Here is a 26205-nt window from a genome sequence, read left to right on the forward strand (position 1 = left end):
GATGGTGATGATTTTTTGCTGCAGAACTCTGAATGCTTTCCCTTATGGCTCTCAGAGAGCCTGAGCATGCGCAGTGTCCTCAAGACGGCTGACTGAAGGGTTTCTTTTCTTTTAGCTCCTATTGATTTATTTCAGCAGGCTAATGCTGAATAAGAGGTTTGTCGATCTGTTCTGCACTTTGCTTTAAAAATAATAATAATAACAGTAATCCGCACCCGCGTCTTATGAATTGCTTCGGTTTTTTCTTTTCTTTTGGAGTGTGCAGACGACCCCCCTTGAGAGAGGCTGCTTTCTTACCCACCAACGTTTTTGTTCTCTCTGCCTTTCCCCTGTGCAGGCTGGTCCTGGGACCATCAACATGGCTTCGGGAGTCCAGGATTACAACAGAACGGAGTCGGACAGATTAAATGAGATCAAAGGCCATCTGGAAATTGCCTTACTGGAAAAACACTTTCTACGTAAGTACAGAGGAATGTTTTTTATGGCATGATAGTGGCCCATGTAGCAATGATCTGGTGCATGGCCAGGAATGGGGGCGGCCGGGGGGGGGGGGACGGACGGACGGACGACTGTAGGAAACGTGAATGTCGGCTAATCTAATGACAAGCTGTTAATGTAAAAGAGCCACTCGGCGTGGATTCATAGCTGCAAACTCTTCAAAGTTCAGATTTATCAATGTGGAGCGATGAGGTGTTTGGAAATTGGCTAATTGTGGAGAGGGAGTGATGAAATGTCTTATCTAGGCAAAGGATGATGGCAAACAGTAAGAGAGAATCTAGCTTATTTTCAGCACGTCAGGTGCTGTGCGGCTTGGAAGCTTCTAACTCTTGATGGTGAGAGACACTTTGTAGGGAGGGAAAAGAGCGATTTCCTATTCAGATGGAATCCTCAATGTGGTTCTTTTTGGGATATAGCAAGGTTTTTCTATCAAGTCCTATAAACACAGCAGCTGCCTGCTTTCAAATTCTTTTGTGCATGCATGTGCACAGACTGAATTTCTACTCTGTCCCCTTTCTTTTCCTACTACCCCCCCCCATCCACTCCAAAGAGTCAGGGGACCTTCCCGCTGCAGATTTTGGTGACAACTGGGGACTTGCAGGACGGGAGGGGAAGAATAGAAACTCCTTTGTGTGAATGGAAGATGGCAGTGTTAGGACACAACCCTCTGCTTGAAGTATGTAAGACGGATAACTATAATGCAACTGTTTATAAAGTGGTCAAACTGCTTCAGTTATATTATGATAACTAAAACCAAAGTATTTTGGTTACAATCAGAAGTTGCATTGGTATAAGCATTCAAAATAAGCAGGCTGTAGAACTGTGACACATGTGAACAGATGTTGTTGTTGTTGTTGTTGTTGTTGTTGTTATTCTGCTGGGAGTTGCCCAGAGTGGCTGGGGAAACACAACCAGATGGATGGGGTGGGTATAAGTAAGGTAAAGGTAAAGGGACTCCTGACCATTAGGTCCAGTCGTGACCGACTCTGGGGTTGCGCGCTCATCTTGCATTATTGGCCGAGGGAGCCGGCATATAGCTTCCGGGTCATGTGGCCAGCATGACAAAGCCACTTCTGGCGAACCAGAGCAGCACACGGAAACACCGTTTACCTTCCCGCTGTAGCGGTTCCTATTTATCTATTTGCATTTTGATGTGCTTTCGAACTGCTAGGTGGGCAGGACATGGACCGAGCAACGGGAGCTCACTCCGTCGCAGGGATTCGAACCGCCGATCTTCTGATCGGCAAGCCCTAGGCTCTGTGGTTTAACCCACAGCGCCACCCGCGTCCCAATGGTATCTGTTCTCAGTGTTAAAGAACTCTAACAGATGGGCATTGTAGGTGCTACTGTAGGTTTGAATTAATCAAGTAACATCTAAAAAATAGTTGCTCACCATTAGTTGTCTGATTGTAGAAACTGAAAACGGATACAGCTTTACACGCATGAGCAGGAAGGAGCTGCTATGACCCACAATTTAGTTTGACTTTCCTAAAATGTTAGCTTGATATCATTGGATCACAGTTTAAAAACAAACCGGTCATTTTCAAAAGGAGGAAATGTCAACCACGGTTTCTAAAAGTTGATTTTTTTTAACCAACCAGAGTTCATTTTAAAACACAATCTCTGGCCCAGGTGGCCCAGGTGGAAGGTAAAAATAAACTCCGGCAGAGTCCTCCTCTTTGCCAAAGGGTGCGGGGGAGAGGGGGAAATGCATGAGCCGTAGGCTACTTCCTGATTGTGCATGTAACACTAAACCATGGTTTGGCTTTACGCGTCTACGTAGCCATTGTTCAGCTCATTCTGAGCAAGACACAATTAAGGTGAAAATCAGCGACTGTACATAAAAATAGATTCTCCGAGGGCTTGTTTACATGGGTAGGAGTACTAGGCAAGTTTTCTTTTTTTAACTGCCTCGCTGCAAGCCAAAGAAACAACCCACGGGCTCAGCATATCAAGGCAAATGCAAGGAAGCATCTCCAATTTCTGGTGGCAGAAAGCTAGCGCCTTCTTACATCAGCCTGTTCTGAACAGGGGAGACAAATTTCGATTCTGAGTGATTAGAAGGAGAGCTTCCTTTCTGCTTGCCAGTCAATCAGGAAATATTGGTTGGGATGGGGCCCCTTCCCTGGAAGCATGGAGTGCTGTTTGTTGCAAGGCAGGATTATTATTATTATTATTATTATTATTATTATTATTATTATTATGGTGAGCCCAAGGCATGTGGCACTCTGTTCTCTGCTTAATAAACACAATCCTGGCACATGGCTAGGGTGGAGAGAGTCACCTGTCAGGTGTGGGAACATGCCGGGGTGTGTGTGAAAAGGTGCTTTCCCCGCCCTCTTGTGCACACATCGTGTGGCAACAGTTTGCACAGTGACTAAGCACGAGGTGAGGAGCAATTTGAAGAGGGAGTTTCTGATTTAACCCTGCTCACTTTTGCTCCATAGTGCAGAATGAGCTTTGTGTGTGTGTGTGTGTGAATAACACCGTTTTGTTTCCTTTGGTTTCTGTTGTGTGTGTGTGTGTGTGTGTGTGTGTGTGTGTGTGTGTGTGTGTAAGCATTCCATGCAGCAAGCAACTAATGAAACAACAGCAGCAGCAACAACAACAACAACAACAATAATAAAAACCCTCTGGCTTGTCCCTTCTGGTCCTGTGACCTAAGGTAGTTACGATTTGGCTCCAATCCAGCAGACGGCATGGAGTTTAGCAGGGGTGGCACACATATGGCTGTCTTCATAGAACGACGAAATCTCACCGATTGCTGAGTTGGCAAAGGAGGAGGAGCAGGAAGATTGAATCTGGACCCCCCCCCCAGCCCAGCTCTGTTTTAGGATTCATAAGATTTCAGCTCTCTAATGAAGTGCTAGAGGACCACAGAAAGCTTCCTTATACAGAGTCAGACCATTGTTCCACCTAGTTTAGGACTGAGTTCCCCAAACTTGGGTCTCCAGCTGTTTTTGGACTACAGCCCCCATTATCCCTTGCTAGCAGGACCAGTGGTCAGGGGTGATGAGAGCCAAGTTTGGGAAACTCTGGTCTACACTGGTTGGCAGCGACCCCCCTGCACCTTCAGACAGGGGTCGCTGTCAGGAATTGTCAGGGTTTGGACATGCAGCCATCTGCATGCATATGAGACCAGGCTTTCTCAACCTCGGCCCCTTAGATGCTTTGAGACTACAATTCCCATCATCCCTGACCACTGGTCCTGCTAGCTAGGGATCATGGGAGTTGTAGGCCAAAAGCATCTGGAGGGCCGAGGTTGAGGAAGCCTGTATGAAATGCTCTCCCCACTGAGTTGCAGCACTTTACCAACCTGGGGATTTGCATGTTCCAGTCTGCCATCTGAACCATGCAAATTTTGCACACATGCTTCCTAATCCAACTGAGGATTTTGCATGCTGCCTCTAGCCGGGCTGGAAAGTTTCTTCTATCTGTAACACATGGGCTTCGTTCAAACAAGTCTTTGTATTGTGCCTTCTGTCCGCTGCTGCCCTAGTGGCCTCGAGCTGAAGGCCTGCTTTTTCTTCCTTTTCAGCGGATAAACAAGCCAAAGCGTAGCTCGACAATGTTGGTTTAGACTTGTGTGTGCTTTGAATTTTGTCACCTCACTGGAAGTGATTCGGTTGGCCTTGAATTAGAGCTCTTGTAATTGTAATACTTTGTGAGGAGAGTCTCTCACGCCGTGGCGAGCAGAGGCATTTCTCGCCAGCTGCTGGCCTGTGGATTTGTAGAGGCCTTTGGTGTACTCCAAAGACCTCCCCCATGGTGCCGAAGGAAAAGCTAACCTCAGTGTTTCCTCAACCAGTGCTTGAAATTAGCCAGGCGCCAGGCGCGTTTCCCACCAAGTAAAGATGTCATCACCATCTGGAGGTGCATGGCTGGGAATCATTGGATCTGGACTGTTTTCACACACTAATACCCCATCCTGTAGAATTCCATCAGTTGTATTTTATCTGCACAATTGGATTGAATTGATGGAACCAAATGGCTTTTTCTGTGCAGCCTGAGCAGCAGCAGACACCCTTCAGAAAAAGAGGTTGGAATAGGCCAATATAGTATGTGAACTGTCCCTGGATCAAGTGACCTTTCTTCTTTAAGTTTTCGACGTTCTTCGCCTGAGGCGCAGGTCAATTATGTGTCCAGGGCAGTTGTCCCCCAGCTCCATCTGGTACGCAGGCTAAGACCCTACCTGCTCGCAGACTGTCTCGCCAGAGTGGTTAGCTCCTGCTTGGACTACTGCAATGCGCTCTATGGGGGGCTACCTTTGAAGGTGACCCAGAAACTACAACTAATCCAGAATGCGGCAGCTAGACTGGCAACCAGAAGTGGCTGCAGAGACCCACATAACACCGGTCCTGAAAGACCTACATTGGCTCCCAGCACGTTTCCGAGCACAGTTCAAAGTCTTGGTGCTGACCTTTAAAGCCCTAAACGGCCCTGGCCCAGTATACCTGAAGGAGCATCTCCACCCCCATCATTCTGCCCGGACACTGAGGTCCAGCACTGAGGGTCTTTCTTCTGGCGGTTCCCTCACTGCAGGAAGCAAAGCTACAGGGAACCAGGCAGAGGGCCTTCTCGGTAGTGGCGCCCGCCCTGTGGAATGGCCTCCCATCAAATGTCAAAAAAATAAACAACTATTTGACTTTTAGAATACATCTGAAGGCAGCCCTGTTTAGGGAAGTTTCTAATGTTTGAAGTTTTATTCTGTTTTTAGTGTTCTGTTGGGAGCTGCCCAGAGTGTCTGGGGAAACCCAGCCAGATGGGCGCGGTATAAATAATAAAATTCTTATTAATATTATTAACTGAGGATCAAATCACAATCAGTCCATCGTTTGAAAAATAAGACTTTAGAGCTCCCCAAATGGCAACTGGACATTTCGTTTCGGTGACTGTAACCTTGGTTTAATACGAACCATTTGGCACCTAGCCTATATTTCTGAGTTTCTAGCCCTGCTCAAGGCTACGACATGATTAAGAAGCCTATAAATGTTGTGCTTTGGGAGATGTTCCTGCTGAATCTGCCCCATTCCCTTCTGAGCCAGTAAATGGTGTGTATCTGCAGTTGTCTGCCTCTTGCTCTTCCCTGGACCTTTGGTGCTAGGCTAATGCTGTAACAAATGCCTGACCGATACCATCAGAGCACCTACGGGTCTAGATACCTGATCCATGCATGACCTAGTAATATATACAGTTGTTGAAGACAGCTCTTGACACAGCATTTTATTCGACGCCACCGTCGCCCTGTTAAAATAGCGTTCTCGAAGAATCGTAGGCACCCTGCCTAAAGCCTTCGTAACAGAGAGGAGAAAAAGAGAGGCGATTTGCCTGTTTTCCTTTCCTCCCGTTAGAGCTTCAGTTGCCTGCTGACATTCCCCCCTCTGCTTCCGGGTTGTCACTTCACTAGCCACCGTCGCTTATCATCTGCCCGAGTTCTGAGATTTGGCATTGGCAACCTGTAGCTGTTCAAATCAATTACTTAAGTTGTGGAACCAAAAGTGAAGCGAGCCAGAAAACGGAAGTAATTAGGAATTAGGATGCTAACAAAGCACTATGCTTGAGACTGCAACAAGGAGGGGATCCCCCCCACCCGTTTCATGGTATAGTACTAACTTTATAATTTTATTTATAAGAGTGTTTCAAAACTGCTGCCTCGTGATTTTATTTTATTTTTTGTAAAATGCCTATATTAGGGAATGTAAGGGATTATCTTCGACAGAAAAAAGCTTTGCTGGATAATATAATCCAGCAAATTGGAAGTTCTTTTGGTATGTGTTTAAATCTGTTGAGATGTCTTGGAAATGTTTAGTAGAAAAGAATGTGTGAAGTGCTGTGTTGAGGGAGTCATGTGAGCTAATATTTCTCAGCCAGCATTAAAAACAACAACAAAGAAAGCCTGTTAGTGTATTTTTTTTTGGAGGGGGGGAATTTGGTTGGTCTGGTTTTTGAGTATTTTCATGATAAAGAGGAAGTAAACAGCAAGTTCATAAGACATGACTTCGGTGTACTACTTTGAAGAGTTATGAGCCTCTTTTCAAAATTGGAAACTTGTATTGCCACCTAAAAAATGAGGTTGTATTTTGGAGAAAAATGCAACTCAACATGGAAGATGGAAAATGCATTTGTTTCTATGGCAATTCACCCTTAGGGCTTTTTTCTCTGAATATTTTTTCTGTCTTCTTCTTCTTCTTCTTCTTCCTCCTCCTCCTCCTCCTCCTCCTCCTCCTCCTCCTCCTCCTCCTCCCTTTTCCCAATATTAGTAACCCAGGTGGCTTATAGATAAAATACACAGATAAAATAGAAAACCCTACAGCCGATGCAATCCTCTTCTGCATTGCTTTGCCATTTTGGCTGCCCAAGAATTCACTCTTGAGAATGAGTTTGCGGTGTATGATTTTTGCCTCTGGCGCTAATAGAAAACTGGAAGCCTTTAATGTTCAGAGAGAAAGACGTGAGAGCTTTATAGATCAAAGGACACACCTGGAATGGGCCAAATTTAGTTACCTCACAGAAACATTTCTTGCATTAGAGTTGGGCTGGGGAATCTTTTTCAGTCTGAAGGCCGTGTTCCTCTCTGTGCAATCTTTCAAGGGCCGCTTGCCAGCCACATGTGGGGCCAGAGACAAAACTGGGTGTAGAAATGGATGTAAACATTACCTTTCATAGAATCGTAGCGTTGGAAGGGGCCACGAGGGTCATCCAGTCCAGCCCCCTTCATTCAGGGATCTTTCGCCCATTGTGGGTCTTGAACCCACGTCCCTGCAATTAAGAATCCCATGCTGTACCAACTGAGCTATTCCTCACCTTTGTACAGTAAGCTTGGTTTCTCCACAGCCTCCTTTTCATTCTGCATGTGTTCGTTCTTTGAGCTGCACAGCCCATTAAGGACCCAAAACAGACAAAATAAAAAAATCCTTCAGTAGCACCTTAAAGACCAACAAGTGTGCATGCACACGGAAGCTCATACCAAAATAAAAACTTAGTTGGTCTTTAAGGTGCTACCGAAGGAATTTTTTTATTTTGCTTCGACTCAGACCAACACGGCTACCTACCTGTAACCAAAACAGACACTCATTCTTCTTCTATTGTTCCCCTTCAGAGGCCATCTAGTACTCAATGGGGCTGGGCGATACCTGGTTTTCAACATCATGATATATCACCAGCTAAGCATTGTGGTATATCACAATGTCTGAAATGAAGATTTAGCTTCGTAGAGGCATCTACGGGCTTCACGGTTTCCCCCCCATTGTGATTTTTGCCTAGCACACACCCGCTCACACCATGATTCCGCAATATAGTGGCAGGTCAAAAATGGTCAAACTGACCGGATCTAACTTACAGAATAACTTATAGAAGAAGAAGAAGAGAACAAGAAGAACATTTGCTTAAGGAAGTTTGGAAAATGTTTATTGATTGTATGAAGGGAAATTGTGTACATTTGAAAACATTGGCAGCATTAAGATAAATTCAATACAGTAGTGTAAATAAGTCTTGATAGAAGTAGCAATGGAATACTGAATGGTTTAGTTTACAGTCTTACCTCGTGTTGCGTTAGGTTCATGTTGCGTCTTTTTGGCTTGCAAATGTGGCAAACCTGGAAGTGTATACTTCCGGGTTTTGATGCGTGCGCAAAAGTACGCTGCACACTTCACACATGTGCAGAAGTGGTGTATCGCGCACTGTGCTTGCGCAGAAGCACCACTCTAGTTGCAGACTTTTCGGGGTGTGAAGGCACCCCAGAACGGATCATGTCCGCAACTACCGTGTTTCTCCGAAAATAAGACACCGTCTTATATTTATTTTTCCTCAAAAAAACACACTATGGCTTATTTTCAGGGGGTGTCTTATTTTTTTCCTCCTCCTTCTGCCGCGGCCGGCATTGCTGCTGCGCCTATCACTATGTCTTCTTTTCGGGGTTTGGCCTATATTCCTTGAATGCTTAAAAATCCTGCTACGTCTTATTTTATGGCTACGTCTTATTTTCGGAGAAACAGGGTAGAGGTACCACTGTATATAAAATATACTGGGATTTATGCTGTGCAAAATGAACCATGGAAAGCGAAGAAGTCATTGATATTTTAAGGTTGTTTAAATGAATATTCTAAATTGTAAAACAATTTTTAAAATAAAAGTTAGAGAGAGAGAGAGAGAGAGAGAGAGAGAGAGAGAGAGAGAGAGAGACCAATATCACTATATATGGACTTCAAACTGGTTTTGGATGATATATTGCTATATTGACCAGCCCTAGTACTGAAGATGCTGAGTTAGTGGTTGCGAAATAGCACCAAAAGGGGAAATATGGAGGGTTGTTCTGATAGATATCCTCTTCCTTTTACACCTCTCCCACCTGGAGTCAGAGTGGGTTGAGTGTTCTGCCCACCAGCTTCAGCCGCAAAAACAGACTTTGCCATCAGCTCCACCTCTGTTGGGGACTGCCTTGCAGAAATCCACTTCATGGTTCTGCAAAAAGCATGCGCTTAGAACGGAAGCTCCATAAAATGTGGATGTCTTCTGATACAGCAGTTTTAAGAGAAGCTTGCTGTATGCTGCCAACTAAGTCATTGTGCAGCAGAAAAAGCCCTCCTGATTCTGCCCTTAATAATAATAATAATAATAATAATAATAATAATAATAATAATAATAATTTTTTAACCTGGGACTCTTGAAAGGAGACATTTCCCTGGGATGAATAATTGCAACTGTCAAGTGGTGTTGTTAGCAATAGTAAAATGTGCGTTAGGGCGCTCTGCGCCCTTTCAAATAGTCCTCTGTTAAAATAAACGAAATCTCCTGTTGCATTGAGAAGAACAATGCAATTAGCTGCTTGTTGAGACATCCAGTGCAAAACACTCCCGTGTGGATTTCTGAGCATCGCAGGCATAACAGCCTGTCTTTATTTTGCACAAGAGAAAGGATGCAATACTAACAAGGCCTTGCTGTCGTGTTCACCAGACACTTTTCCCAGTTACTGTACAGTGAGCTTTTCTGACGATTGAGTTATAAAAACTGTTTCCAGTCCCCTGCAGAAGTTTTTCTCGCGTATTCAAGCCTAAATTGATAAATTTTTCACTCCTCTTTGGGAACAGCATGCCTTGGTTTTTCCAGAGGTTCGCCAGTCACTGTGAACTCTGTTCAACCCTTAACAGATGAGGGATTTGCGTGTCATCTCTAGTGTATAAAAGATGACAGACTTGCTGAAGTTCCGGGATAGATCTGCCATCATTCCTGTAATAGCCCATGAGTAAAAGAGTATCAGTGAAACACCTTGTCAGGAAAATAAAAAATAAAAGTAATGCTTGGTGGTTTGTAAGCATGGGAATTTGAATAGCTTCTATCAGCTTCGTCCGAAATCTATCACGACACCTTACTTGTGGCATGACCAGATTGACTTTTATGACTGTTATGGGTGGTGGGGGTGGTCCTGTAATCCTGCATAATTTTGCAAATTAATGGCAGATGCCAATAAGCCTTCCTCAACATTTCTCAGTACTGGAGACAATAAGGCAGTGCTTGCCTGTGTGTAGCTACTTCATATAAACGTGCGCAGTTTGGGAATGTGTTCTGTAAATCCCTAGCATCGTTCACCAAGGGAACAGTGCTAAATTTGGGGAGCCAGCGTAATTTAAGGGCAGATGGGGCTTGTCAACCCATCAAGCAGAAGAAAAACTCTGCTCTTAAACCTCTGCTGCCTTTCAGGGCATCTTCAGGAGAAGAAAAGGCTAAGGAGTAAATACTACACAAATCCAGGGTGGAGTCCCTAAGACGGTTGGATTGGCACCTTGTATGGCTCCTTCGGCGACTCCTGCAACCAAGCTGGTGCCAAACGTATCGCTCTGTTTTCCTTTGGACCCCATACACAAGCTCAGTTTGTGTGCTTTATTTTACAGTTTGGCATTTCTTCTTAACTAGAGAGCTTGTTTCCATTGGCAGGGAAAAGAGAGCTAAACCTCCCAGAGAACCTGTTGATCATAAGTATCTGGCAGGCAGGAGGGGGCCAAATATGTTAAGTGTTTGAGCCTTCCCATGAAAGAGGGAAATTGGCAATTTGTCTTGCCCTTTGTCCCTGCCCCCAAAGTCCACGTGATAAATGCAAGATGGCCACCCAGGCAGCCCTCCTGTAGCTACAAAACCCAGTTCAAACTCCATTTCAGGTCTTGGCTTTTCGGGAAACTGTGGTTAACATTGGCATTGATGAGTTGGCAGCTGCGGTCGAGGGATGAGAATGGTGTCTGTCCATATAAACATTTTAGTGCTTTCCCACCTGTCCATTTGCAAGTGAGCAGAATGACATGGGAAAGGCTCTGCGTCGGGAGCCTGGGATTGTTTTTGTTTTCTGTGACACTTTCCACTACTGCTGGTTTGGGGTGTGTGTGTGTATGTGTGTGTGTGTGTGTGTGTGTGTTGGTCGTAATCCGTGTTATTCCCGGAGTGTGAAGAGGCAGCCTGCCCAAAAAAGCCGCTGCATTAGGTGGGATTGCCATTTGTGTATGTTATAAGTGCAGCAGCTGGGACAGCTTGCCGAAGAAATTTGTACCCTGACCTTCGGCGCGAAGATTGTAAAACAAGGGACATGGGTGTCTCCCGAGAGATATGGGAAAGGCCACATCTTTCTGTGTCATTTAGGGAAGTCTGATCTGTTAGGGGTCTTCGGTTAGCTCTGATTTGATCTTCTTGGAGAAATGCCCCAGTGCAGTTCTTGTTGCCATCTTTCTAGGCGGAGGACATTCTTCCTTCATTGAGTTTCCTGCCCAAGAAGGCCTACTAAGCAATTTCTAGCATTAGTGTTTTTTTAAGATCTCTAACTAAAATGTAAATACCAGTAATATTAATAATGCAGTCATACCTCGGGTTACAGATGCTTCTGCGCATGCGTGTGACGCGATAGGGTGCATCTGCGCATGCGTGCAATGTGCAGAGCACTTTTGCGCATGTGCGTGCAGCGAAACCCGGAAGTGTATACACTTCCGGGTTTGCCACGTTCACAACCCGAAAGTTACGTATCCAGAGTGGTACATAACTTGAGGGTCTACTGTGTGTGTGTACACACACACACACACACACACACACACACACACACACACACACAGGCAACCTATGTGAACTGCCACAAGGTCTCCTTTGAAGCCAAAAGGAGGGGATGCATCCTACAGACGAATAAGTAACATAACCTTTATAAATTTTCCATCCTCCTTCAGCATACAAATCTGATCTCCCCACCGCAACCCCACAACCCTTGGTAAGCACGTTTTTTCCAGTCCTGTCCAATTGCATTTAATTTGCTCAAAATTCCCTTTGTTTCAGGTGACTCCTGAATGGCTTTGCTAACATCTACTGTGCTGCTCTCCAATGGATTGGTTAAACAGGCTAAGTGTCTCGAACAGACCAATCATAATGATACAGGCTGTGCTGACCTACATTAACTTTTTTGGCTCTCTAATGCTTGGCACCTCGCCATACTGTTAAACTCCCAGAGGAGGCCTTGGTCGTTGCTTCATGGGAATTTTCACTGGAGGGCCGTAGAAAAGTTGGTGGTTCATTTGATACCATTGTATTCTTTGGACCTAACGCAAAATTCAGCCCAGTAATGCATCACGACACATCCTGAAATAGGAGCAGCAAATGGTAAATAGGGAAGTTTTAGCATGTTTAGGGACTCACGTTGGCAGCTTCGAGAACACTGTCCAACCATCTCGTCCTCTGTCATCCCCTTCTCCTTCCTTGTGCCCTTAACCGTTGCCAGTGAAAACAAGCAAGCTTAATTAACTATGGTTTGTATATGGATTCTTTTCATATACAAACCACAGTTTGTCTGCTGTTAATCTAAAAAGGAAGCAAGTCCTTTTAGGAATTACAGGGACAGAACTACCCAAACTGTCATGTATGCGACTACAGCGGCAAGAATGCTACTTGCCCAAAAATGGAAAGAAGAAGTAGCCCCGGCAAAAGAAGAATGGATGCAAAAACTTATGGAATATGCAAATATGGAAAAATGGGGGGGGGGGAGTTCTGATAAAAAGTTCTGTATCGGAAAAATAAGAAATCAAGATAACAATTTTATATATATATAAAAGAATGGAAATGGTTTCTTGAATATTTACAAATAAACTGTAAACAGATATTGGCAGGATTAATGTAATAACCTGGAGTTTTGTAAGAGTATATATTTAAAGTAGATGGATAACTGAGCAAATTAAGTTAATTTGGATATGCAGAAGATATTAAAAATAAATGTAAAGAATCGCAGGAAGCGGGAGAAGGAAGTCAAGTTTTGAAATGTTAAAATGATTGTAAAATTATTGAAATGTATAAAATTGAGAATTGTAAATAATTTTTTAAAAAGTGCTCCTGAGCTCCTTTTCATTGTCATGCCATGTGAGGGGGGGGGGAAGAAAGGATAATCTCGTTTTTTTGGGTTTGGTGCTAAATTATGGTTTGGCAGTGCATATACGAGAAATCATCTTTTGTTCATTTGCTAGTTCTGAGTGCAAAATGGCATTGTCAAAAGTAGCAAATGCTTCTTTGGTTACAGGCGAAGGCTCTGCCCACGAGTCAGACGGTGTGTGAGGTTTGATCAGTCAGCTCTGTTCCAATTATACAATACTCTTGATGCAAAATACTATTTTGGAAAGAGCCTCTAAAGAGATTTGCCATAATTAACACGGACTTAGTAAAGCTATTTCTGTCTTGTGTTTACACAGGGAAATAGTAGCATTGATCCACGCAGCCAGCTGACGGCATTCAACTTGCCAGTGGCCTCATTATTTAACTTGGCCTCTGCAAGCATAGCATACCGGCTGTTCTGCTTTGGTGACTCTCAATTTAAGCTTATGGGTTTGACTCTCAATTAGTTTGTGGAAGGCTAATTATCCTGTCATCTTTCATTCTTGTCAGAACATTGCACAGGTATGGTCTGCTCCAGCTTGTGTAGGACGCAGTGTATGCCTTTTTCATTTGTTGTTGTTGTTTAGTCATTTAGTCATGTCCGACTCTTCATGACGCCATGGACCAGAGCACACCAGGCACTCCTGTCTTCCACTGCCTCTCGCAGTTTGGTCAGACTCATGTTCGTAGCTTCGAGAGCACTGTCCAACCATCTCGTCCACTGTCGTCCCCTTTTCCTTGTGCCCTCAATCTATCCCAACATCAGGGTCTTTTCCAGGTAGACTTCTCTTCTTGAGAACCAGTGTGGTGTAGTGGTTAAGAGCGGTAGACTCGTAATCTGGGGAACCGGGTTCGCGTCTCCGCTCTTGCACATGCAGCTGCTGGGTGACCTTGGGCTAGTCACACTTCTCTGAAGTCTCTCATCCCCACTCACCTCACAGAGTGTTTGTTGTGGGGGAGGAAGGGAAAGGAGAATGTTAGCCGCTTTGAGACTCCTTTGGGTAGTGATAAAGCGGGATATCAAATCCAAACTCCTCCTCCTCCACTTCTTCTTCTTCTTCTCATGAGGTGGCCAAAGTATTGGAGCCTCAGCTTCACGATCTGTCCTTCCAGGGAGCACTCAGGGCTGATTTCCTTAAGAATGGATAGGTTTGATCTTCTTGCAGTCCATGGGACTCTCAAGAGTCTCCTCCACCACCATAATTCAAAACATCAATTCTTTGCCGATCAGTCTTTTCTTATTCTGTAAACCATAGCAGGGTCACAGCAGTTGCACACATACAGAGCTCTTTCTGAAACACTTAAGGCAACATTTCAGAAAGAGGCAACCATATGGCTGTGATGGGAAGAGAGGAAACACTTTTCTTTTGCGCTTAATGTATCTGTGATGAGTAAAACTCCTCCAAAGGTGCGTCTTCCCCTTCTTGCAATCTATGAGGTCAGAGGTGTTTTGGAAACAGTAAGAATCCCTTTCCTTCCTTTAATTTTCTGACCTTTTTAGGCTAGTACAATGGTATCTTGGTTCTCAAACTTAATCCGTTCCGGAAGTCCATTCCAAAACCAAAGCGTTCCAAAACCAAGGCGTGCTTTCCCATAGAAAGTAATGCAAAATGAATTAATCTGTTCCAGGCTTTTCACACAAAAAGCCACAAAAACGCAAAATAAGTAGCAAAAACAGATAGACCTCAGTGTAACACTCAAAATGGAGCATGTTCGGCTTCCGAAAAAAGTTCGCAAACCAGAACACTTACTTCCAGGTTCGCAGTGTTTGGGTTCCAAATTGTTCAAATTCCAAGGTGTTTGAGAACCGAGGTACCACTGTACTGAAGCGAGCACGTGAAATTCTGTGGGCGACCAAGGGGGTTGCTATCATTTTCAGTTTCAAGCATCACTCCAGATCCATCGGGGCAGAAAGTGGTGACCCGTTTCGAGAGAAGAGCTTGTGTTCAGACTAAATCTTATCATCTGGAATATATGAGACTATTTTATTTAAGTATCGCAAATCTGCATGTTAGATGTCACACAAATCTAGCTTCCATATATGATCTTCTGAAATTCAGGAGCAACGATGCAACATTTAAAGTAAAATACGGTACCAATGCAAGAAGAACCGGGGGTAAAAACCATATTGGTAGGATATGTTCCAGTGTTATAAAGTATTTATCTGCAACTAGAATGGAGGGACGCAGGTGGCGCTGTGGGTTAAACCACAGAGCCTAGGGCTTGCCGATCAGAAGGTCGGCAGTTTGAATCCCCACGACGGGGTGAGCTCCCGTTGCTCGGTCCCAGCTCCTGCCAACCTAGCAGTTCGAAAGCACGTCAAAATGCAAGTAAATAAATAGGTACTGCTCCAACGGGAAGGTAAACGGCGTTTCCGTGTGCTGCTCTGGTTCGCCAGAAGCGGCTTTGTCATGCTGGCCACATGACCTGGAAGCTGTACGCCGGCTCCCTTGGCCAATAACGTGAGATGAGCGCCGCAACCCCAGAGTTGGTCATGACTGGACCTAATGGTCAGGGGTCCCTTTACCTTTATATAGTAGCATAAATATAACCTGATGTTCCATCTTCCCTCTGGTGTTTTTTTGTGTTGTTGTTTTTTAAGAGCTTCCTCCACAGAACAACGAAGAAAGCTTTTGAGGCCAGCATGGTATCAGAATAAGTACCTTAAAACCAGAGCCTACAAACCCTCAGATGACTCAAAGTTATCCTCCATTCCCCCCCCCCCCGGGGCTGTTTCATTTCCCACCCACCTGCATTAGTTTGAGTGACTGTGCAAAGAATTCTTAAAAGGTCATTAAAAATAAAATGAAGGCAAATGGACAAAAGAAGCCTTTCATAATCCTAGCATGAGCACTGCGCTATGTTAATCCAGTGGGCTAGACCTTTAAAAGCAATAATAGCTTGCATTATTAGTAAGCCAGTATTGTCAAAAGCATTTTCCTTCCTAGAAAAAAGCAAAAAAAAGCAAAAAAAAAATATCCTGTGTGCATGGCTTTAGAATGGCTAAGGCATTTACTGTAGAAGGAGCTTTGCATTACCAACAGTATTCTGCATCTATGAGATGTGAAGGAATATTCACTTCACAAGTATGACCCATATAATACTACAGCGATACCTTGGTTCTCAAAATAAAAAAATTCCTTCAGTAGCACCTTAAAGACCAACTAAGTTTTTATTTTGGTATGAGCTTTCGTGTGCATGCACACTTCTTCAGATACACTGAAATAGGAGTGTATACACTGGATCTGAAGAAGTGTGCATGCACACGAAAGCTCATACCAAAATAAAAACTTAGTTGGACTTTAAGGTGCTACTGAAGGAATTTTTTTATTTTGTTTCAACTCAGACCAACACGGCTACCTACCTGTAATTGGTTCTCAAACTTATTCCGTTCCGGATTTTACTATGTAACAAGACCATTGAGCCATATAATGAAAGCAGTAATCAATGTACTGTACTATAAAATAAATAAGACAGTATTGTAGATGACAAAAATTAAAATTATTATTTTTTCTCACCTGCACTGGTGATCATTATTGTTTGGATGGGGGGCTTTTATCCATTTCCGCAGTCACACAATCAATCAGTAGCTGAACTGGGTTCCACACAGTCACAAAAACAAATGAACCAAAAAAGCCTCAAAAACAAAAATGCAAAATAAACAGCAAAAACAAAAGCGCCAAATTTAATCCATTCTGGAAGTCCGTTTGACTTCCAAAATGTTCAAAAACCAAGGCACAGCTTCTGATTGGTGCAGGCGCCCGGGAAATAATAGGCAACTGTCGCCATAGCTGCCAAGTACCCCGTTTTCCCCGGGAAACCCCTGTTTTTACTTACCTTTTCCCAGTGGTCCCCCGTATCACTTCGTCTCCCGTTTTTCTCCGTTATTTTCTCCTGCCGGCGGCCATTTTTTTTCTTTCTGATTTGCCCTTCTATGGGCACCAAAAATGGCCGCCGCCGGCTTCAAAAGTCGCACCTACGCATGTCCGGAAGTGCATAGACGCGACTTCCGGTGTCGGCGGCAGCCATTTTTGGTGCCCATAGATGGGCGGAGCGACACCGGAAGTTGCGTCGACGCACTTCCTGACGTGCGTACAAGCGACTTTCGAAGCCGGCGGCGGCCATTTTTGGTGCCCATAGAAGGGCAAAGCGACACCGGAAGTTACGTCGACGCAACTTCCGGTGTCACACGGCTGCCGGTCCCGGATTCTGCAGTCCGGAACTTGGAAGGTAAGAACAGTCGCATTGGACGTTCGGCTTCCAAAAAACCATTCGAAAACTGGAACACTTACTTCTGGGTTTTTTGGCGTTTGGGAACCAAGGCGTTTGAGTAGCAAGATACTACTGTATTTGATGCCACCGTCCAAGCCTGTTCCTCTCCCTGAGTACAGCCCTGGGGAACATGAACAACGCATTTAGCCTTTAAGCTCCCTGTCTGGCTATCAATGATAACCCCTGTATTTCATCTATCCTCCCTTTTTTAACAGAGGAGGAGCTCAGGAAGCTGCGAGAAGAAACGAATGCTGAAACATTGAAACAAGAGCTGGAAAAAGAACGCCTGCGGAGGATAGAACTGGAGCAAAAAGTCAATGAAATACTTAAGACAAGGTAAGGGGAACCTGCAAGGTGCAGTACAACTGTGTGTGTGTGCACGTTGTGGGGTTTTTGGTTTTTTTAAGAGACCAGGCTGTTCTCTAGGTGATTTCGCCCTGGGAACGATGAATAATAAAACCTGATGCTTCTTCATTCTGGTACTCGGTGATTTTGAAGTAGTGATTCAAGAGTCTTTTCTTGAATCCAAGTAAACAAGGCTGTATAGAAATCTGATCTCTTTCGTTAATAATAATAATAATAATAATAATAATAATAATAATAATAATAATAATAATATATTCATGGTCATACTCAGCAGCTGAGATGCACTGTGTCATTTATTTCCTGGTTGGGTCTCAAAGTGCTGTCCTTCTCTCCCATCTAAGTGGCATTTTTGCCCTTGTTACCGACGTTTGGGTGGCTTCGGACATCGTAGTGTCAGAAGCCACACAAACAGTTAACCAGACTGAATCCATCCTCATTGAAAGCCTGCTAACCGTTAATTAAGTTTTGACGATTGTCCTCAAATCTATTATTTGGTGGGAAGATCCTCTCTTTACAACTGTAGTCTATGGTGTTTTGGGGGTGGTTTCATGTTTCCTCTATGTAGGAAAAGCAGAGACGAATGAATTGGTTTGCCTGTGAGACAACTTATATATTAAGCATTGCTGAATCATATATTATGTGACAAGGAGAACAGGTTGCCCCAGTGGAAAGTAATTAAGGTTGCAAGCATTTCTTTCCTTTGCATTTTCCAAGATCTCCTATCACGCCCATGTAAAGCAGAAATACTAAACAAGCCAATAGCATCAGTTTTTACAGATTGATCTATAAGGATGCTCAGGGATTGCCTAGCGCTGGGTATAGCATCTGCTGCAGGAGGCATGTTGCCAACGAAACAAATGTCTAAATGATCTGAAATGGTCTGATCAGCCATTTGTCTGATGCAAATTGCGTTCTGTCACTTCTGCGTTTTACAGGTTGTGAGCTAGTTTTATCACATAACAAAACTGTAATTACTGCTAGCCGTGAGTTCCTTGCAAACGGGAGCTACCGTACTTTTTCATTTATAGGATGACCCCATGTATCGGACAACCCCTATTTTGGGGGACTCAAAATTTAAGAAAATGGGGGGAGATGGCACAGAGTTGCTGAGCTTTCTTTCTTGCAAAGGATTACCCCCCTTTTTAGGGGGGATTGCCGAAAATTGCTCACCTGCATGCGTCACTTGACTGACTCCCATCTGTCCGCCCAACTGCTGGAGCATCAGCCAATCACTTTTACTTATTATTTCCATAGTTTTTAGTGCTTTGTGTTTTATTGTTGTACACTGGCCTGATTTTTTATGATGTGGCAGTCTAGAAATGTGTGTGTGTGTGTGTGTGTGAGAGAGAGAGAGAGAGAGAGAGAGAGAATATATCGAGGCAGGGTGAGGTTTGTAAGTGATTCTGCCACAGACTGCTTGCCCCGCACCTTTAGCTCGTAGTTCTTCCAAGTCCGAACGAGAAAGCACTTGCCTCCCATAATAATAATAATAATAATAATAATAATAATAATAATAATAATAATTTATTATTATTTATACCCTGCCCATCTGGTTGGGTTTCCCCAGCCACTCTGGGCGGCTCCCAACAGATTAAAAACAGAATAAAACATCAAACATTTAAAACTTCCCTAAACAGGGCTGCCTTCAGATGTCTTCTAACAGTCAGATAGTTGTTTATTTCCTTGACATCTGGTGGGAGGGCATTCCACAGGGCAGGCACCACTACCGAGAAGGCCCTCTGCCTGGTTCCCTGTAACCTTACTTCTCGCAGTGAGGGAACCACCAGAAGGCCCTCGGAGCTGGTCTTCAGTGTCTGAGCTGAATGATGGGGGTGGAGATACTCCTTCAAGTACGCTGGGCTGAGGACATTTAGGGCTTTAAAGGTCAGCACCAACACTTTGAATTGTGCTCAGAAACGTACTGGGAGCCAACGTAGGTCTTTCAGGACCGGTGTTAGATGGTCTTGGTGGCCACTCCCGGTTGCCACTCTAGCTGCTGCATTCTGGATTAGTTGTAGTTTCTGGGTCACCTTCAAAGGTAGCCCCACATAGAGCGCCTTGCAGTAGCCCAAGCGGGAGACAACCAGAGCATGCACCACAATGGCGAGACAGTCTCCGGGCAGGTAGGGTCTCAGCCTACGTACCAGATGGAGCTGGTAGACAGCTGCCCAGGACACAGAATTGACCTGTGCCTCCATGGGAAACTGTAAGTCCAACATGACTCCCAGGCTGCGCACCTGGTTCTTTGGGGCACAGTTACTCCATTCAGGACCAGGGAGTCCACCACACCAGCCCGCCCCCTGGTTCTACTCGAGTGCTTCAGTGGATTACATCCCCTAGTTTTTGCATCCTGCCTACCTCTCTTCCTGAATGATACCCCTCACTGACAGCTGCAGGTCACTCTGGTCCAGCCCTGCTGGACATGCAGTGACCCACAGCTGTCCATTCATCCAAGGCCTTCCCGATAGATGTGCCTTGGCTCGAGCCTCAGCCAAATTCGGTACACAGCCCTGTTTTTATAGTGCTTTTTTACTGGCTATGCGTTGTACTTCCACTTTAAAGATGTCTGCTGTTTTTATGTCATGTGCAGAGCAGATATTTTTTAAAATATTAAGTGGCCTGTGCATCCTTTTAGACACATAAATAAAATATCCCCCCAATGTTAATATGTTTTCCAGTTGCCTGACCATTGCTAAGTGTTCTTCTATACTCCAACTGAAAAACCTGGTTTCTGGAATGCAGTAGTTAAAGGAGGGGTTAGGTTGATGGCAGCCGCCAATGCGGAGATGTGGTTAGCATTTGGGGCAATTGCAATTGGGACGCGGGTGGCGCTGTGGTCTAAACCACAGAGCCTAGGGCTTGCCGATCGGATGGTTGGCAGTTCTAATCCCCGTGACGGGTTGAACTCCCGTTGCTCAATCCCAGCTCCTGCCAACCTAGCAGTTTGAAAGCACGTCAAAAGTGCAAGTAGATAAATAGGTACCGCTCCAGGGGGAAGGTAAACGGCATTTCCGTGCGCTGCTCTGGTTTCGCCATAAGCGACTTAGTCATTCTGGCCACATGACCCGGAAAAACCGTCTGCGGACAAACGCCGGGTCCCTCGGCCAGTAAAGTAGATGAGCGCCGCAACCCCAGAGTCGTTTGCAACTGGACTTAACTGTCAGGGGTCCTTTACCTTTACTTTTTGTATATGCAATATATATTCTCCTTTTGCTTCTTGTGAGTTTAGGAACAGTGCCATTTACTGGCTAGCGGGATAAGCACATGAAGCATCCGTTTTTGTTTTTATTTTACTTTTTCGGCGAATTGCTTTCTTGCTTTTATGTTGTCTTTTGTCCATATGCAAGTTTAGCTGAACAGGAGAATTTAACTTCAACATCTTTTTTTTTACAAAAAGCAATTTGCAGCACTATTCAGCAGGACCCTTGGCTGGCTGATTTTCTCTCTCTCATTTATTTATAGCCTGGCAGGCCATTAAACACTGATGTTGCACATAGAACGGCTACTGTTGAGAATTAATTCATCCTGAGAATTAATTTGTCCTGTAATGAGATATTTTTAACATCCCATTAGCTTCCTAACCTCCATGGGCATGTAGATTAAGGGAAGTCAAGGCACTAAATTTGCGTACTTTTTTTGGGGGGGGGATAATAGGTATTTTTTTGTGTAATCCCCATATTTCCTAGGCAAGTTATTAATTTGTAAACAAATGCTGGTTCAGTTATTTTTGTGGGCTGTTTACATAATACCTAGTGCAAGGCAACTTGCAAGGCTAAAAATGCAGTCATACCTCTAATTGTGTTAGGTTCATGTTGTGGATTTTTGGGTTGCGAACCCAGCAAACCGGAAGTGTATACTTCTGGGTTTCGCTGCGCTCACTCGCACAGAACCATTCTGTGCGCTTTGCGCATGACCGTTGTATGCGCTTCACACATGTGCAGGAGCTCTCTATTGTGCTCCGCGCTTGCACAGAAGTGCCGCTCTAGTTGCAGACTTTTCGGGGTGTGAACGGCGCCCAGAATGGACCGTGTCTGCAACTAGAGGTACCACTGTATGAGAATAGGTTCTCATATGGTGGTCTGCAGACAAATTATGGCCCATGAACTCCTTTTTAAGTGGTCTGCCAAAAGGTTGGCAGAGAGTTTTAAACCCCCGCCCCCTCAAACCCCCATAAAATTCTGATGTTTTCACCAGAGCTGGATTCTCAAATTGGCTAACAAGGCCCTGACCTAAGGCTGGGCAATACTGTACCTGGTTTTCAGCACTGTGATATATCGCCAGCTAAACATCACAATATACTGATATATCACAATTTCTGAAATTATGGAGCTGTGTAGAGGCATTGGCTGGCTTCACAGTTTTTCCCAGATCGTGGTTTTTGCATAGCACACACCCACCCACACACCATGATTCACGATATTGCGCCAGTTCAGAAATTATGAATCCAATATCACGATAAGGACTTCAAACCGGTTTTGGATGATATATGAATATATCGCCCAGCCCTAACTAAAAATGATGCTTTTCATAATACAACACTGGTGCAGTCTGCTATTTCCGCTCTAAAAATCTACCAGTTAAATGTTCTTTTGCAGAACCTAGCAGATGCTAAAGCTGACAAGCGTTTGACCCAACGTCAGAGCTTTTTTTTTTTAAAAAAAAATCCAGGCAAAATCTGCTCCTCTATAGCACACAAGTGTGTTTAGCACAAACCGTTTGGGAGTGGTTTCTCTGGTTACTCATGTCTGTCAGAGTTTACTTCTGCACCTATTTAAATGCTGAAATATCCTTGAAATCGGGGCTGTTATTCTAGAAAATGAGGTGCCGGAACTTACCATGAACGCCTGCCTCCCTTCTTCTGTTATAAAGGCAATGGCAAAGTTCACAGGCTATGAAGGACTTGCCCCCAAATTTATTGACAGCTGCACAAATTATTATAACCAGGAAGTGGAAGGGGCAAGCAGAATATAAAATGGAAGAATGGTATAAAGAGGTGTGGGATATAGCTATTAATGATAAATTAGCATGTGCCCTTAAGATAAGACGGGGAATATGCAGGAGAAGTGATTTTGAGGAGATATGGAGGGTGTTTGTACAATGTGTACTGTTAAAACGGAAAGGGGTCGAATCATCGCAAGAGGTGTTGAAATTTTGGGAGGTTGGGTAGTTACAACGGTGTTGGGGTGCACATTTTTATTCTTATTTATTTATGATTATTACTTTGTTACACACACACACGCACACACACACACACACACAAACACACAGACACGAGAATGGCACTGACCTGAGAGGTGCTGGAGTTGAGGTTGAAAAGAAAGCCCTGCTTGAAACTGTAAGTGCCCTCAAACACACAAACTTAAATTTTTTAAGTGGTATAGAAATTAACAACAACAACAACAACAACAACAACAACAACAACTTGGATATAAGGCGACCACTCCTTTTTTGGGACAGAAATAGTGAACTTAAACCCACCAGTAGCTTATTGGCGGAATTTTGCTGTCACTTACGGTAGAGATTCTACATTTTGCATGTCATTGCTAGCTGCATTTTTGTTAACTTCATCTGATGAATCTAGGTCAGCCTTCCTTAGCTTCCCCAGATGTCGTTGGGACTGCACATCCCATAATCTCTGACCCACTGGCCATGCTGGCTGGGTCTGATGGAAGTCGGAGTCCAACGGCATCCGAAGGATGTCAGGATGGGAAAGGCTAGTCTAGGGTTTTGAAAAGGTGCAGAGGTCGGAAAGGACATTTTTAATAGAGCAGATTGTCGTGCAGCCCCTGCTTGGGGTCCTTGTTTGTGGTGCCTTTGAAGGCTGCCTGCCCACGTAAATAACAAGTGCATCTTGGGTCAAGTTTCCTTCTCAGCTAGTGCGTCACGGGCGCCAGCTGTAAAAATAAGAAAGCTTGCTAATTCCTTGGCACAGATTCTCGGGTGTTTCTGTGGGCTGGAGTTGAATGGAAGTATGCAAACCTGCACTTTGCTGCTGCGCAAAATTACATGCCATTAGCCGTTCATGGCCGGCTCTAAGCGACGTTTCACGCTACTCTTAATTGCAGTGTGACTAAATACAAATGGGCTTGAGCTGGCGCTACCAGCGCACTTGATAGAAACATCGTTTTATCAATTAAGAAAATTAAGACGTTAAGCAGATGCGACGTCATGGGTTTGAGTCTTCCTGGTTTTAAAATGCAGGTCAACTAGGGGAGGTATGGAAGATTTGGTTGTGTTTAGTGTTGCCCTTAAGCCGTCTTGATATCAGCTCTTATATTCCTGCAGGAGGTTCCAATTGAAACCATTACCTCCCTGAAGCTCAGCGCTGGCACCCTACAGGGATGTGTGCTGAGTCCCTACCTGTATTCGTTGTATACATATGGCTGCATTTCATCTCATCCATCCACTGTAATTATTAAGTTTGCAGATGATACTACCATATAGGGTCTAATTCCAGGTGGAGTTGAATCAGTGTACAGGCGGGAGGTTCAAAAAGTATCTACATGGTGCTTAGAGAATAACTTGCACCTAAATATTAGCAAGACAAAGGAGATGGTGTTGGACTTTCGGAGGAAGAGAGGGGAACTAGCCCTGTTGTATATTGGGGGTGTGTGTGTTGTGATGGAGAGAGTCTCTTTCTTTAAATTCCTGGGAGTTTCCCTTAGTTAAAACCTCACTTGGAAAAGCAATATAACTCAGGTGGTTAGGAAGGCCGAACAGAGACTCCATTTTCTCAGGGACTTGCGAAAGAACAATGTTAAACAGCAATTGATGACCTCCTTCTACCGGTCCACAATAGAGAGTGTCCTCTCATATTGTATCACAGTGTAGTAGGTTGGCTTGACAGCCACGGACAGAAAGTCTTTACAGAGGTTGGTGAACACAGCACATGATATGGGCTCTCCCCTGAGCCCACTAGATGACATTGCAAGGGATTGTTGCCTTAGGAGAGCAAGAAAAAATCTCATGGGCGATTCACACCCCGGCCAGCACCTCTTCAATCTTCTATCCTTGGGCAGGAGATATAGAAGTATAGTCAGTCGTACCAACAGGCTAAAAAACAGTTTCTATCCATGGGCTGTTAGGCTGCTGAACAGAAAATAATATACAGTAGTACCTCGGGTTACGAACACGATCCGTTCCGGGTCACAGTTCGTAACCCGAAAAGGTCGCAAACCGAGCGCCATTTTTGCGCATGCGCAAACCGCGCGCGCGACGAAAACACTTCCGGGGTTGCGGAGTTCGTAACCCGAACTGTTCGCAACCTGAGCGGTTCGTAACCCGAGGTACGACTGTAGTGCAACTGACTTTCGGGGTTGGTGTGTTGTGCGACAAGCACACAGAGTGAAATGAGATGGAGTGTTTGTGGGAGGGAGGGTGGCTTGGTTAATTTCATTGTACACAGGTTGTACATTGAAGGTGCTATTATTATTATTATTATTATTATTATTATTATTATTAACAAATGCCCCAAGTGTCCCCCTGATTTCAAGACTCGGCAAGGCAGCATCACTCTAGAGACACCGTATCCTGCACAGTGTCTGGATGGTCATTGCAAGGAATTTGGTCGCTGGCAAGCTAGCTGCTTGACTTGACCCAGCTAGAGCACTTTCTCTCCTTTGCAGTCCACATGTACAGTCGTACCTTGGTTCTCGAACTTAATCCATTCCGGGAGTCTGTTCGGCTCCTGAAACCGTTCGAAAACCAAGGCACGGCTTCCGATTGGCTGCAGGAGCTTCCTGCACGCAATCGGAAGCCGCGTCGGATGTTTGGCTTCTGAAAAACATTTGCAAACTGGAACACTCACTTCTGGGTTTGCAGCATTTGGGAGCCGATTTGTTCGGCAGCTAAGCTATTTGCGAACCAAGGTTCAACTGTGCAAAGAGCAGCATTTTCTGAATTCACTCAATATCTGTCAGAAATTCTACTTCCATCCTGTTCACCAAGAGACGGTTGTAGAAGTGGTACTTGGGTGGAGAGCTGCCAAGGAGGAGAGTTTCCAAGAAGTTTAGAGTACAGTGGTACCTTGGGTTACAAACACCTCGAGTTACAAACACTTCGGGTTACAGACTCCGCTAACCTGGAAGTAGTACCTCGGGTTAAGAACTTTACCTCAGGATGAGAACAGAAATCGCGCGGCGGCAGAGCGGCGGCAGTGGGAGGCCCCATTAGCTAAAGTGGTACCTCAGGTTAAGAACGGTTTCAGGTTAAGAACGGACCTCCGGAACGAATTAAGTTCGTAACCAGAGGTACCACTGTAGTGTAACAACGAAAGGCGAAACCAGAGAAACTTATTGAGACCTGGAGTGCTGGATAGGCAATGCCTAAGGACCCTTTTCTTTAACAATGCCAAGAGAATAAATTGTTCTTCACCCTACCTGCATTTTTGGAAGCTCCTGAAAGTTAGCTCCTTTTTACAAACTGCTGCCCTTGCAGCCTAAATCCCATTTAGTTGAAGTAGTTTCTTGCGGGAGACAGTGGAAGACAGGAGTGCCTGGCATGCTATGGTCCATGGGGTCACGAAGAGTCGGACACGACTAAACGATTAAACAACAACAACAACAACAACAACAACAACAACAACAACAACAACAACAACAACAACAAAGCTTCTTGCTGGCAGAAGAACAAAACATTTCCTTTCCTGTGTGTGTGTGTGTGTGTGTGTGTGTGTGTGTGTGTGTGTTG

The 26205-nt window shown here is 44.5% G+C and overlaps 1 protein-coding gene across 2 annotated transcripts in view; it reads left to right on the forward strand.

Moving 5' to 3' along the window:
• The window catches only part of GRAMD4 (GRAM domain containing 4), a 94372-nt gene that overhangs the window by 35469 nt on the left and 32698 nt on the right, over positions 1 to 26205 (forward strand). For both annotated transcript variants that reach the window (XM_088651805.1, XM_035126853.3), the window contains exons 3-4: positions 338 to 458; positions 17367 to 17487. In XM_088651805.1, coding sequence (XP_088507931.1) covers positions 338 to 458; positions 17367 to 17487 — 242 coding nt within the window. The remainder of the gene's footprint in view (positions 1 to 337; positions 459 to 17366; positions 17488 to 26205) is intronic.

The sequence above is a fragment of the Zootoca vivipara genome, chromosome 9 (assembly GCF_965207765.1).
Source record: "Zootoca vivipara chromosome 9, rZooViv2.hap1.1, whole genome shotgun sequence".
Taxonomy (NCBI): Eukaryota; Metazoa; Chordata; class Lepidosauria; order Squamata; family Lacertidae; genus Zootoca; species Zootoca vivipara.